Source organism: Prionailurus viverrinus, chromosome B2 (genome assembly GCF_022837055.1).
Source record: "Prionailurus viverrinus isolate Anna chromosome B2, UM_Priviv_1.0, whole genome shotgun sequence".
NCBI classification, from domain to species: Eukaryota; Metazoa; Chordata; class Mammalia; order Carnivora; family Felidae; genus Prionailurus; species Prionailurus viverrinus.
The window spans coordinates 29,536,020-29,547,448 of NC_062565.1; the positions used below are offsets into that span (position 1 = coordinate 29,536,020).

At 51.6% G+C, this 11,429-nt stretch overlaps 2 protein-coding genes across 3 annotated transcripts; one reads left to right on the forward strand and one right to left on the reverse strand.

Moving 5' to 3' along the window:
* Positions 1-6: 6 nt before the first annotated feature.
* Positions 7-4,134, forward strand: TCF19 (transcription factor 19). 2 transcript variants are annotated; one of them, XM_047859156.1, is made up of 4 exons: positions 7-377; positions 794-1,423; positions 2,527-3,085; positions 3,353-4,134. In XM_047859156.1, the coding sequence occupies exons 2-4, from the start codon at positions 1,186-1,188 to the stop codon at positions 3,591-3,593; spliced, it is 1,038 nt and encodes a 345-aa protein (XP_047715112.1). In that variant the 5' UTR covers positions 7-377; positions 794-1,185; the 3' UTR covers positions 3,594-4,134. The 2 variants fall into 2 exon arrangements, with proteins under 2 accessions (XP_047715112.1, XP_047715111.1); XM_047859155.1 differs by lacking the exon at positions 7-377 and having other exon boundaries at positions 385-1,423.
* A 1,126-nt stretch (positions 4,135-5,260) lies between these two features.
* Positions 5,261-10,712, reverse strand: POU5F1 (POU class 5 homeobox 1). Its single transcript, XM_047859154.1, has 5 exons — positions 10,308-10,712; positions 6,892-7,012; positions 6,442-6,572; positions 5,961-6,119; positions 5,261-5,776 (listed from the first exon to the last, which is right to left on the reverse strand). Exons 1-5 carry the CDS (start codon positions 10,710-10,712, stop codon positions 5,510-5,512), a joined length of 1,083 nt encoding a protein of 360 aa, XP_047715110.1. The 3' UTR covers positions 5,261-5,509.
* Between the last annotated feature and the right edge of the window lie 717 nt (positions 10,713-11,429).

The following is an 11,429-nucleotide window of genomic DNA, read 5'->3' on the forward strand; positions in this document are numbered from 1 at the left end:
GGGATGTCTCCGCGCCCTGGCGGCTCCTCCCAACTCCGGGAACCCGGGAAAATTTGTGAACTAATCAGAAAAAGCGGAAGGCGGGAGATCAGGGACACTCCCAGCACGCCGCCCAATGGAGGGGAAGAGGACAAATGAGCTGGCCAATCAGGAGTGGCACGGGGGGGCGGGTTCGCTCGGCGTGGAGTTCAGACCCGGGAATTCCGAAGGCTAGGCGGGTGCTGCCCGCGCGCGAAGACCGCGCCCCTCTCGACCCCGGCTTCCTCGCTGTCAAACAGCGGCGGTAGCGCCAGCTCCGGGCCCGAGCCGGAGGGGTTCGGGGTCGCCGCACAGTCTGGCACTGCCTGGAGAGGAGACTACTTGGAGACTGCACCGCGGTAGATCGGAAACTGGGCTGGGCAGGGGAGGGAAAAGGCTGGATTTGCCTTGCATGATCTCGGGGAGATCTTTCCCCTGTTTTTATCCCAGCCGGAGAAGCTGGGAAGCCTCCAGGGTTTAGATCTGCTTTGTTAGAGAACGTAGGGACCCTTTTCACTGCCTTTTGGGGGACGACAGTGGATTCACTTCCCACTGGGGTTCAAGATAACCAGGTAGAGCGAGGGATTGGCCTGAAGAGCAAGGTGCGGGCGAGCAGAAGGGTTACTCTCTGGATAAGTCTGACAAGAAAAAGCTTCTTTTCTCCAAAGAACACTGAGGTGACAAGTTAGTATTGTACAGAAGCAGGAATCCCTGTACACACATCTACAGTTTGCATTTTTCTGGAAGTTGCCTAATGTATTGTTGCCTTGCACAGATTGAGTCTCCCCGAATATTCTGTGGCCTGAAGATCCGGTTCAACTAAAGTGCCATAGGACGTGTTCGTTTTTGCCTTGCACTGGGACCTTCCCTGAAATTTTCAGTTGCAAAACTGCTTGCCAGACAATTTTGTTTGCATCGCATGCCTAGGCTCCTTGCACTCTGAATTTGCACTATGCCGGTCTGGGTTCTCTTCTGAGTTTTGCCACAGACCCCTGGTGAAAACTCAGGCCTGTGCTCAGAGTTGCACAAAGCACAGCTCAAATTTGCATCAGACAGAAAGTAAGCCGTCAGCCCAGAACGTAGGCCACCGTGCATGGCTCAGGAGTGGGAAAGGTGATGGACTCCTGAAGTGGAAGAGGTGGTGCGGGGGGGGGGGGGGCACTGCCCATGCTGCCCTGCTTCCAGCTGCTGCGCATAGGGGGCGGCAGGGGTGGTGATCTCTACACCTTCCACCCCCCTAGCGGGGCTGGCTGCACCTATCGCTTGGGTTGTAGGGCCGATCTGTGTGATGTGGCCCTGCAGCCCCAGCAGGAGCCTGGCCTCATCTCTGGAGTCCATGCGGAGCTACACGCAGAGCGCCGGGGTGATGATTGGAAGGTCAGCCTGGAAGACCACAGCAGCCAAGGTGAGCAGTGAGCGGGCAGTCTTGCTCCTGGGCAGTTGCAGTTCTGGGCTGGAATGATTAAGGGGCTCCACAGTGACCCTGCCTGCCTCCCAAACTCCCTATCAGGTTGGATGGACAGTTGTAGTCCAGACCTGTGTCTTCCCACTAAAGGTGTGCAATGTCAGAATCTCTCTGCAGTGTTGGCCCTCGATGGTCCCTGCCTAGCTGGAACCATCCAAACGGGCTGGATAGATCCAGGGCCTGGGCCATCATTAGGGAAGTATCACAGTGGGAATGTTCTGGGACCATTGGGGGCCAAGCTCAGACTTGACTCAGTTTCTAAATTGGCTGAGACACCTTGTTCTTGTCTTAAGGCAGTTATGATATGTTGAATTATGTTTTAGTGAGCAGAGCATATGTCTTACTCCCTGACTTGCAGGCAATTGTATGCAGTCAGCCTCAAGAGGCCTGGGTTTTGCCACTGTCCCCTGGTGAAAACTCAGGCCTGTCACTTTACCTCTCTGGGTCTCAGTTTCCTCGTAGGTAAAATGTAAGGCTTTGAAAGTAAGGTCTGTTGTAGGAGTGTTGCGGAGATTAGATAACTGTAGTAGCCAGCATTTACTTAGTGCTTACTGTATGAGCCAGGCACTATTCAGGTGCATTAAATATAGGTGAGCACTAATATCATCCCCATTTTACAGACAAGGAAAATGAGGCATAAAGAGGTTAACTTGTCCAGGTAACATGGCTGGGAAGGGTGGAGCCAAGATCTCAACCCAGATAGTCTGAGGTATGCCAATAACTATTTTTGTGTTGGAGCTGGGGTGACAGTATGTCTGAGAATGGGACTCCAGTGGGACCTCAGCAGAGTGAAGGAAGGAGTCCATTTCCTCCATGTGCCCTGCGAGAGGGCATAAGTAAAATAAACTTGTCCTCCACTCACAAGGAGCTTAATATCTGATGTCACCTGCTGAGGGACTTCAAATGTGAGAATTTGATGACAGATGTCATGTTCTCCCTCATGTTCCCCAAAAAACCAAAGGAGGCCAGATTTCTCCAGTCCTGACTCTGGTCATTTCTGTTTTTGTCATTCTCTGTATCTGTCTGGTGCCCTCCATCAACAGGGACTTTGGTCAATAATATCCGACTCCCAAGGGGTCACAGACTGGAGTTGAGTGATGGGGACCTTGTGACCTTTGGCCCTGAAGGGTCCCCAGGAACCAGCCCTTCAGAGTTCTACTTCATGTTTCAGCAAGTCCGAGTCAAACCTCAAGATTTTGCAGCCATTACCATCCCGCGGTCTAGTGGCGAAGAGGGAACCAGAGCTTGTTTCCGGCCTATGCTGCCCCCACAGGGGGCCCCACAGCGCCCTCTCAGCACCCTTTCCCCTGCCCCGAAAGCCACACTGATCCTCAATTCCATCGGCAGTCTTAGCAAGCTCAGGCCCCAGCCCCTCACCTTCTCCCGGACTGGGGGTGGGCAACAGAACGTGCCTGTTCCCACTCCCCCTAGAGAGGTGGGGGCCACCCCTTCTGCCCCACCCCCAAGAAATCGGAGGAAATCGGCTCATCGAGTGTTGGCAGAGTTGGATGATGAGGGAGAGATGCCCGAGGGCTCCCCATCGGTCTTTATAGAGCCCAGGAAGAAGCTCCGTGTCGAGACACCCCCACGGACACCTGGTGGGTAAGTGGAGAGATCTTTCTCAATTTGTAAACTCCCTTTGGTTCCTTTTTAGACCCCCAGGCTGGGAGGTGGCCCTCTGCTCTGGGCATAGGATTGGGGATGGGGATGGGAGGTGAACAGAGATGAGACAGATGTTGAACAGCAGGACCTGAGTCAGCTCTACTATTCAAGTTCACTGTTACTGTAAATTCGTTGTGATCATCCAGGGGCAAGTTCTAGGCTTCTACAGGTTTCCAGTGACCCTGGCTTTTGTGTCACTTTGTTCAGAAATCGACGTGGACGTCCTCGGAAGCACCCAGTGAACACGCCCAGGGCTCCCCCAGCAGTTGGGGGTGGAGAGCCCTGTGCAGCCCCTTGTTGCTGCCTGCCTGAAGAAGAAACAGTTGCCTGGGTTCAGTGTGATGGTTGTGATGTCTGGTTCCATGTGGCCTGTGTTGGCTGCAGCATCCAGGCTGCTAGGGAGGCTGACTTCCGGTGCCCAGAGTGCCGTGTAGGCATCCAGACCTAAGGCCCACCAACAAGGCACCAAGAGGACAGAGAGCTGGTACCTCCAGGCCTTGGGTGGACACAGTGGGGCACCAATGGGTCTTAAAAAATGTCCCCTTCTTTCCTTGCCTCCCCAGGAGGGAATAGCTATAGGGGAAGTGCCCATTGCTATGGATATGGAGTCAAGGACTGAAGCCGGCCCTCATGGCCAAGGGGACAGAAGAGATGGTTTCCTGCCAAAGATCTTTGTTGCCTCCGGGAAGTTGCCAGCAAGCTGGAAATTCCGTTACAAGCTATAGGTTCTTGTTGTCATAGGCACTAGAATGTCTGTGGTCAGAGTACCGATCAATTGCAGATGCCATGCCTGAGCAGATAAAAGCCTCAGACTTGGAATGAGTGAATGCTTAATGTTTTGGGATGGCATTATAAGGCATTCTGGGAAAACCTAGGGCACAGCCCCAAAACTTTTACATTGTGGGTAAACCATTGCCACTGACCATGATCATTACCTGGCTTTTCAGAGCTTTGCTTCTATTTCCAAATAAAGAATTAGCTTCATTCACTCTTAGATACCTATTCTTTTTGCAGGTCTGATACTCCTTGCTTTCCAGTTCTTGAGAATGATATGGTCTGAAAAACTAATTCAGACTCTTAGAAGAGAGATGAGTAGATAAAGCAGAGAAATATGAACCTGCTCACTTGATATGGAATGGGCTGGAGGTGGGAGACTAGAAAAAAGGTAATTAAGGTTTTTAGATTAAAGGAAAACAGATCCACTGCCATTAAAATAAGGTGGATGGTTTGGTCAAGTTCATGATGGCAGAACCTTTACAAGTTTCACAAGTATGACCATGGAAAAGAGAAAACCTGGTACACCAGCTTGAGTGAATGCTGACCTGATCCAGTGTAGATCAGCTTAACCCACGTATAGTATAATAAACAGATTCCCTTTCATGAGCCTTACACCAAGCCAAGATACTGTCAAAATGGGGTTTCTGTAGATCTTATTAGGAAAGTCCCATCTTGACCTATTGCAATCTTTTATGTCCATTCCTTTCTATCCCTTAGATTTACCAACCCAAGGTTTATTTTTTTTTTTAATTTTTTTGTTTTAACATGAAGGAAACAGCTCCAAGCAAGGGCCCCAATTACCCCAATTAAGCAATGGCAGAGCCAGGACAAAAACATGGGGATTTGGGGAGTCACTCATGGACAAAGTAGGCCAAAATCTTAAGTGGAAACCAAATGGACTTTGGAATCAACAAAGCACATGATGGAGTTTCTACCTGGGGCAATATACAGAAAGAAAATATTTAAAGATAATTCCTTGGTGTAACGCCACTAAGGATACTTCCAGAGTAGAAAGTGGGGAAAGCAAAAAAGCAAAAAAAAAAAAAAAAAAGTCAGCTCCTAATAGGGAATGGGCTATAAAAATAAGGTATTCCACTCAAATTTCCCCAGGACTCCAAGTCACAGGCTCTGAAGAACTAGTTCATACCTATAGGGACTTTCTACAAATAAATGGATTCCAGTACTGGCTTTCCCACGGATATTGTGTGACTGAGCAGTTTAAATGGAACCTTGGTTTCAGGGTCATTGGGGTCGGAGAGCTAATACCTAACTATTGGGTATCCCCAGCTCCTCGTCTAATCAAAGGAGGACAAACCAAAGACAAAAGTACCCACCTACTGTGTCCCAGGCTTCTTTATTTAAGAAAGTGATGAGTAATGTGGGGATTAAAAACAAGAGCATCCTTGAACTTCACCTTCCCTCCAACCAGTACCCCCCCAAACTCCCTGCCCCCACACCCTTTGTGTTCCCAAATCCTTTCTTAGTGAAATGAAGAACTTAATCCCAAAGCCCTGGTACAAACCCCAGGTTCTCTTTCCCTAGCTCTCCCCCTTCCTCTGGACCCCATTCCTGGGAAAGGTTGGCACCTCAGTTTGAATGCATGGGAGAGCCCAGAGTGGTAACAGACACAGAGGGAAAGGCTTCACCCTCAGGGAAAGGGACTGAGGAGTACAGTGTAGTGAAGTGAGGGCTTCCATAGCCTGGGGTACCAAAATGGGGCCCTGGTGCCAGAGGAAAGGATACTGGTGCCCCTGAGAAAGGGGACCCAGCAGCCTCAAAATCCTCTCGTTGCGAATAGTCACTGTTTGATCGTTTGCCCTTCTGGCGACGATTGCAGAACCACACTCGGACCACCTGGGATGAAAGATACAAGGTAGAGTGACAATCAATCATGAACTCCAGGAGGTGGGGCTAGCTTTGCTTAGTCATTTGGCACAAAGCCAACAGATCTAGAGTGGTTTGAAGACAAGAGCCAGAGCCAGGGAAAGGGAGGTGGTGACTGGGGAGGAGATGGAGCACATAAGGACTGGGCACTCACATCCTTCTCCAGCCCGAGCTGCTGGGCAATGTGGCTGATCTGCTGCAGGGTGGGTTTCGGGCACTGCAGGAACATGTTCTCCAGGTTGCCTCTCACTCGGTTCTCGATACTTGTTCGCTTTCTCTTTCGGGCCTGCACAAGTGTCTCTGCTTTGCATATCTGGTGAGGTGGAGAGAGAGTGACAAGGGAGGAAGATGGAATGGCAGACTTTGAGCCTGCAGAGCAACAGGAAGTCAGTGACTCAAGAGCAAATTGCTAAGGGGGCAGTGCCTGGACGGGTCACCTGTAGCAGATGGTATGGAGAGAATCCTGGAAGGGTGGGTTTAGACGGATGACTCTGGACCTCCTTCCAGAACTGAGGAATTCCACTCCATCCCACTGAGGACCATTGCCCCAGGAAGGAGAGCTGGAAGCCATGGGTGGAAGCATTGAAAACCAGGATAAGGCTCAGCAGACCCCTGAGCATCCCTGCCCCCCTCACCTCCTGCAGATTTTCGTTGTTGTCAGCTTCCTCCACCCACTTCTGCAGCAGGGGTCGCAGCTTACACATGTTCTTGAAACTGAGCTGCAAAGCCTCAAAACGGCAGATGGTTGTTTGGCTGAACACCTTCCCTGGGGAAGCCAGTGGAAAGAGAAGCAAGGTGAGGCAGAAGGCAGTACCTGTGTGACCCCAAGACCCAGGGCCTCCCCACCTTTTCCTGCCTTCCCGAGATCCCACACCAGGGTCACACTTCTTCCCAGAGGAAAATCAAGGTCCAGGTACTTTTTCCCCCTTCCTCTCTACCCTCTTCATGTGTGGGGATAGAGTCCGCTCCTGAAATACCCTTGCTTTGCTTCCCTGGTAGGAAGAAAAGCCCCAAGTTCAGGCATGTTCTTCCAGGGGAGATGTGGTCCCTGTGTTCTGTGTCAGGACAGGCTGAGGGAGACCCACCAAAGAGAACCCCCAGGGTGAGCCCCACATCGGCCTGAGTATATCCCAGGGTGATCCTCTTCTGCTTCAGGAGTTTGGCAAATTGTTCCAGGTCTTTCTGCAGAGCTTTGATGTCCTGGGACTGCATTCATAAAGGAAGAGGACATGTAAGAACATAAACACACCAGTTGTCGATCCCCCTTCCCACCTGGGCCCCAAGAACCTGGCTATAGCCCCAAGGAATGGTCTGTGGGAGTATCTGCATCCAGACTGCCCACCAAATATCTAGAAGTAGCCTATCTACGAACATCATTCACCCCAGAAGGTAACACATCGGGTAGATGCAGAGCACCATTCCTGCATAGATGGAAAGGCAGGCCCTGGCCTCCATGAGAATGAATACCTGTCAGGTTATATGAAGGGAGCTGCTGCCTCTTAGCTCATTTCATTCCCACAAAAGCTTTTTGACCCAATTATTATGCCAGTTTGAGGCAGTTAAGACTGGAAAAGTAAAGGGCACATGTCTCTAATTCTCAATATGCTCTCCCCCAGCCTCCTCCCAGGGTATGACATGCCATGCACCTACACACACACACTACAGAAAAGGTGTCATAAAAGGTATGAATTAAGTGACGGGTAGACTTGGTGCTCATTTTTAAAAATCTGATTATTCCTTATTTTTAGTATCTTTTTGTGACATACAGGGATTCTCATTGATTAATTCAATAGATTTACTGCACACTTTCTATTAACCAAAGGCTACCCAAACTAGACAAAAAGCCTCAGGGGGCTTTCATTGTAACATGGAGACACAAATAAGTATCCAGCATGTTACTATGGTAGAAGCACCACGGAAAAAATGCAGCAGGGTGAAGGATTAGAGTACAGCAGGGAGGGAGACTATGAGGATGGTGACAATTTTAAATAAGAGAAACTGATGCTTGAGCAAAGAGAAAGATCCCAGTGGAAAGGCCCTGCAGTGGCAAGGCCTGTGTGGCTGGAGCAGGGTGAAAGATGCAAGAAAGAGAAGAGGGGAGGAGTTCACAAAGTCAAAGGGATGAGCAGGGCAGATCTTGTGGATGCTGCAGTCAGCGAGTGAAACGGAGAGCTGCTGAATGGATTTGTAGAGTAAAATATCTGATTTTAAAATGTTCACTTCAGGGGCGCCTGGGTGGCTCAGTCGGTTGAGCGTCTGACTTCGGCTCAGGTCATGATCTCACGGTCCGTGAGTTCGAGCCCCGCGTCGGGCTCTGTACTCACAGCTCAGAGCCTGGAGCCTGCTTCAGATTCTGTGTCTCCCTCTCTCTCTGACCCTCAAAAATAAACATTAAAAAAAATTTAAAAAAATAAAATGTTCACTTCAGGAGTGCCTGGGTGGCTCAATCTGTTTAGCGTCAGATTCTTTAGTTTGGCTCAGGTCATGATCTCACGGTTGGTGGACTGAGCACCTCATCGGGCTCTGCATGGACAGTGTGGAGCCTGCTTGGGATTCTCTCTTCCTTTCTCCCTGCTCCTCCCCTGGTCATGCACACACACTCTCTCTTTCTCTCAAAGAAATATTTAAAAAAATAAACAAAAAAACAATTTTTACTCCAGAGGCACCCAGGTGGCTCAGTCAGTTAAGCATCTGACTCTTGGTTTTGACTCAGTTTGTGATCCCAGGATTCGTGAGATCTTCGCTGACAGCACAGAGCCTGCTTGGGATTCTCTCTGAACCACCACCCCTGCCCCACCCCTGTGCTCATAGTCTCTCTCTCAAAATATATAAATAAAACTTAAAGGAAATAAAAAAGATAAGATGCTCACTTCAGTTGACATGTTGGCAACATACTAAGGAGGAAATGAGGGTATGACTTGTAACAACTGCAGTAACCCCCACATAGATGGTGGTGGCTGGGACCAGGGGGTAGTGATTGCTTCAGGGTGTATTTCCAAGGTGAAGATAGCTGTGCTTCGAAAAGATGGGATGTAGAATGTGTAAGGAATGAGGATGACCGGTTGGGGCCTTGAGCTACTGGGTGATGGATGGGGTGAAGCATTTCATGGAGCCATCCCAGCAGGAGACATAAAATGTGGTAGTCCTCTCCACAGGCATTTGAGCTTGAGAGTGGATGAGAGGAAGGAAAGGTAGATAGAGCAGAGGGTGATGGACTGACCCCTGGGGCACTCCAATGAAGGCAAGTGGCCAAGAGGGCCAGAAGAGCAGCTAAGCCTTTGTGCAGTCCTAGAAACTTTGAGGGAAGCATTCCAAGGCTGATCACATCATATTCAAATAGGCTAACTTCCATTCCCAACTTCTGCTCAGTCCCTGCTTCAGACCTATAAATGTTCTCAGCTTCCCATAATGGCTTTTCCAAATCCTACTTTGAGGATTGAAATAAAGTAACCCCAGTTCAGACCTTAGCTTCATCATTTAGTAGTTAAGACCCGTGAAATAGGCTAATAATACCTCCCTGGGAGATTTTGTGGTGGTTTAATGAGATAATGATGTAGAAACTGAGCACACAGCCAGGCACTTAGGAAATGGACCACAATTGGCAGCCATTATTATTCAAGGCTCAGCAGTCACCTCCTACAAAGTCTAGGGCCACTCGGTCGGCTGACCCGCTCACACCTCCTTTGGTGAGGTCTAAAGGCTTAGTACTTGATCTCTAATTGCTTACACTTGTCTCTTGGGAGGACTGGAAGATACATCCTTACTAGTCCTTAGCAGGGCTGGACCCAGAAGTCTTTCAATCCCTCAGCAGACCCTACATTTGGGCGATGGCCTGGAGGACTTCTTCCACCAAGGGGGTGCCAGGGTGTGCACTTTGCGTAATGGTGACTCACTGGCCCCGAGGCAGAGGTCAAGGGAAGACAAGCCCTAAACTTGACGGGAGGTAAACCCAACCCCACACGTCCACACACACAGCACAAACAGGAGCTTCTATCAGAAATCAGTCACACCCTAGACTTTCAGGAACAATAACCCTGGGATAAGCACTGTTTTTGCCCTCAGGCCACACTTAACCCTAAGGCCAAGATCCTGAGTCTCGTAAGGATCAAATTTTCAAGAAGGGCTAAGGGTGGGAGAAGGGACTCAAACCCCAAGCTGGGCCTAGTGCTGGGCTGGTAATAAATGAGTGATCGGACCCTAGTCAGGCCAGGCCTAGGATGTGGAAAGGTGCTACTTGACAAGGGCCGGGCGGGAAGCAAGGCCAGCCTGGGGCAGCTTCCGACTCCCTGGGGCTGCCCTGCCCTCACCTGCCCCTTCTCTCTGAATTCTGGCTTCTGGTTCCCACCGTGCCCTTGCTCTCAGGCTACACAGCCCTCTTTGCCTTGGGGCATCGCCTCTGCCTGCTGCCCTCTTGGGTTCCAGGCCTAGGCAGCCACCACCCCCTCCCTGGCCGCCCCCTGCCAGCCCAGCCACCCCTCTGGCCCTGTTTCAGCTCACTCGCCTCCTCGGTGTTTTGCTCCAGCTTCTCCTTGTCCGGCTTCACAGCCCCAGGTGGGGCAGCGCAGGGCTCAGGGGAGGCCCCCTCGGAGTTGTTCTCCACCCCGGCTCCCCTTTCGCCCTCTGGCTGAGAGGTCTCCAGGCCGCCTTGGGGCACCAGCCCCACTCCAACCTGAGGCCCACAGTACGTCATCCCCCCGCAGAACTCATACGGCGGGGGGCACGGGGGAATCCCCCACACCTCAGCGCCCGGCCCAACCCCGGGCCCGATTCCTGACCCGCCGGGAGGGCCTTGGAAGCTCAGCCAGGTCCGAGGGTCAACCCAGCCGGGCTCCGGCCCTCCCGGCGCATCGCCTCCACCGCCTGGCGGGGGCGAGAAGGCCAAGTCGGAAGCCAGGTGTCCCGCCATGGGGAACGGAGGCGCCCCAAGCCGGGGGCCTGGAAAAATGAGGGCTCTCCGAGGCACTGCTCAACACCTCTCTCCCTCCCCAATCCCACCCACTAGCCTTGACCTCTGGCCCCGCCCCCTGGATGGGTGGAGGTGAGGGCGGTGGGGGTGGGAGAAACTGAGGCGAAGGGTGTTTGCCTGATGGTGGCGGTGGTCTGTGGCGGGGGTAGGAAAGCCAGGGAGCTCCAGCTAGGCGCCTCTCAAGGCCCCAGACCCTTGATGCAGGCCCCTCATTCGGACCTTCACTTCCAACCCGCAACAGGCTGCCTGCCCCCTCTGGGGCTCTGCACACCTCAGAACTGTCTGGGGGACTTGGATACTTCCTCTCGGTTCTTCAGGAGCCCAGGTGCTTGACCCCTCTTCAGAGACACTGAGGCCATCTCCTCCCTGGTGCACAGCCATCCTCTCAGCTCCTCAAACATTTTTGAGTGTGTCTGTGCCTAAGACTGCCGTAACTACCCCTCCATTCCTTAATAGCCACCCCCTGCAGTCCTCCCTCTTGCCCAATTCCCCCAGGGGGAATTGACATCCCCATCCGGATTACTGGCCAGGTTCAGTCACTCCAAAGCCACAAATGCCCTGTACCTATCTGCCAAGCCTGCTGAATTTCACCCCATCTCCAACGGCAGACTGACAGACAAGGCCTCCCTTCCAGAGCCCCCTTACCTACTAGACCCA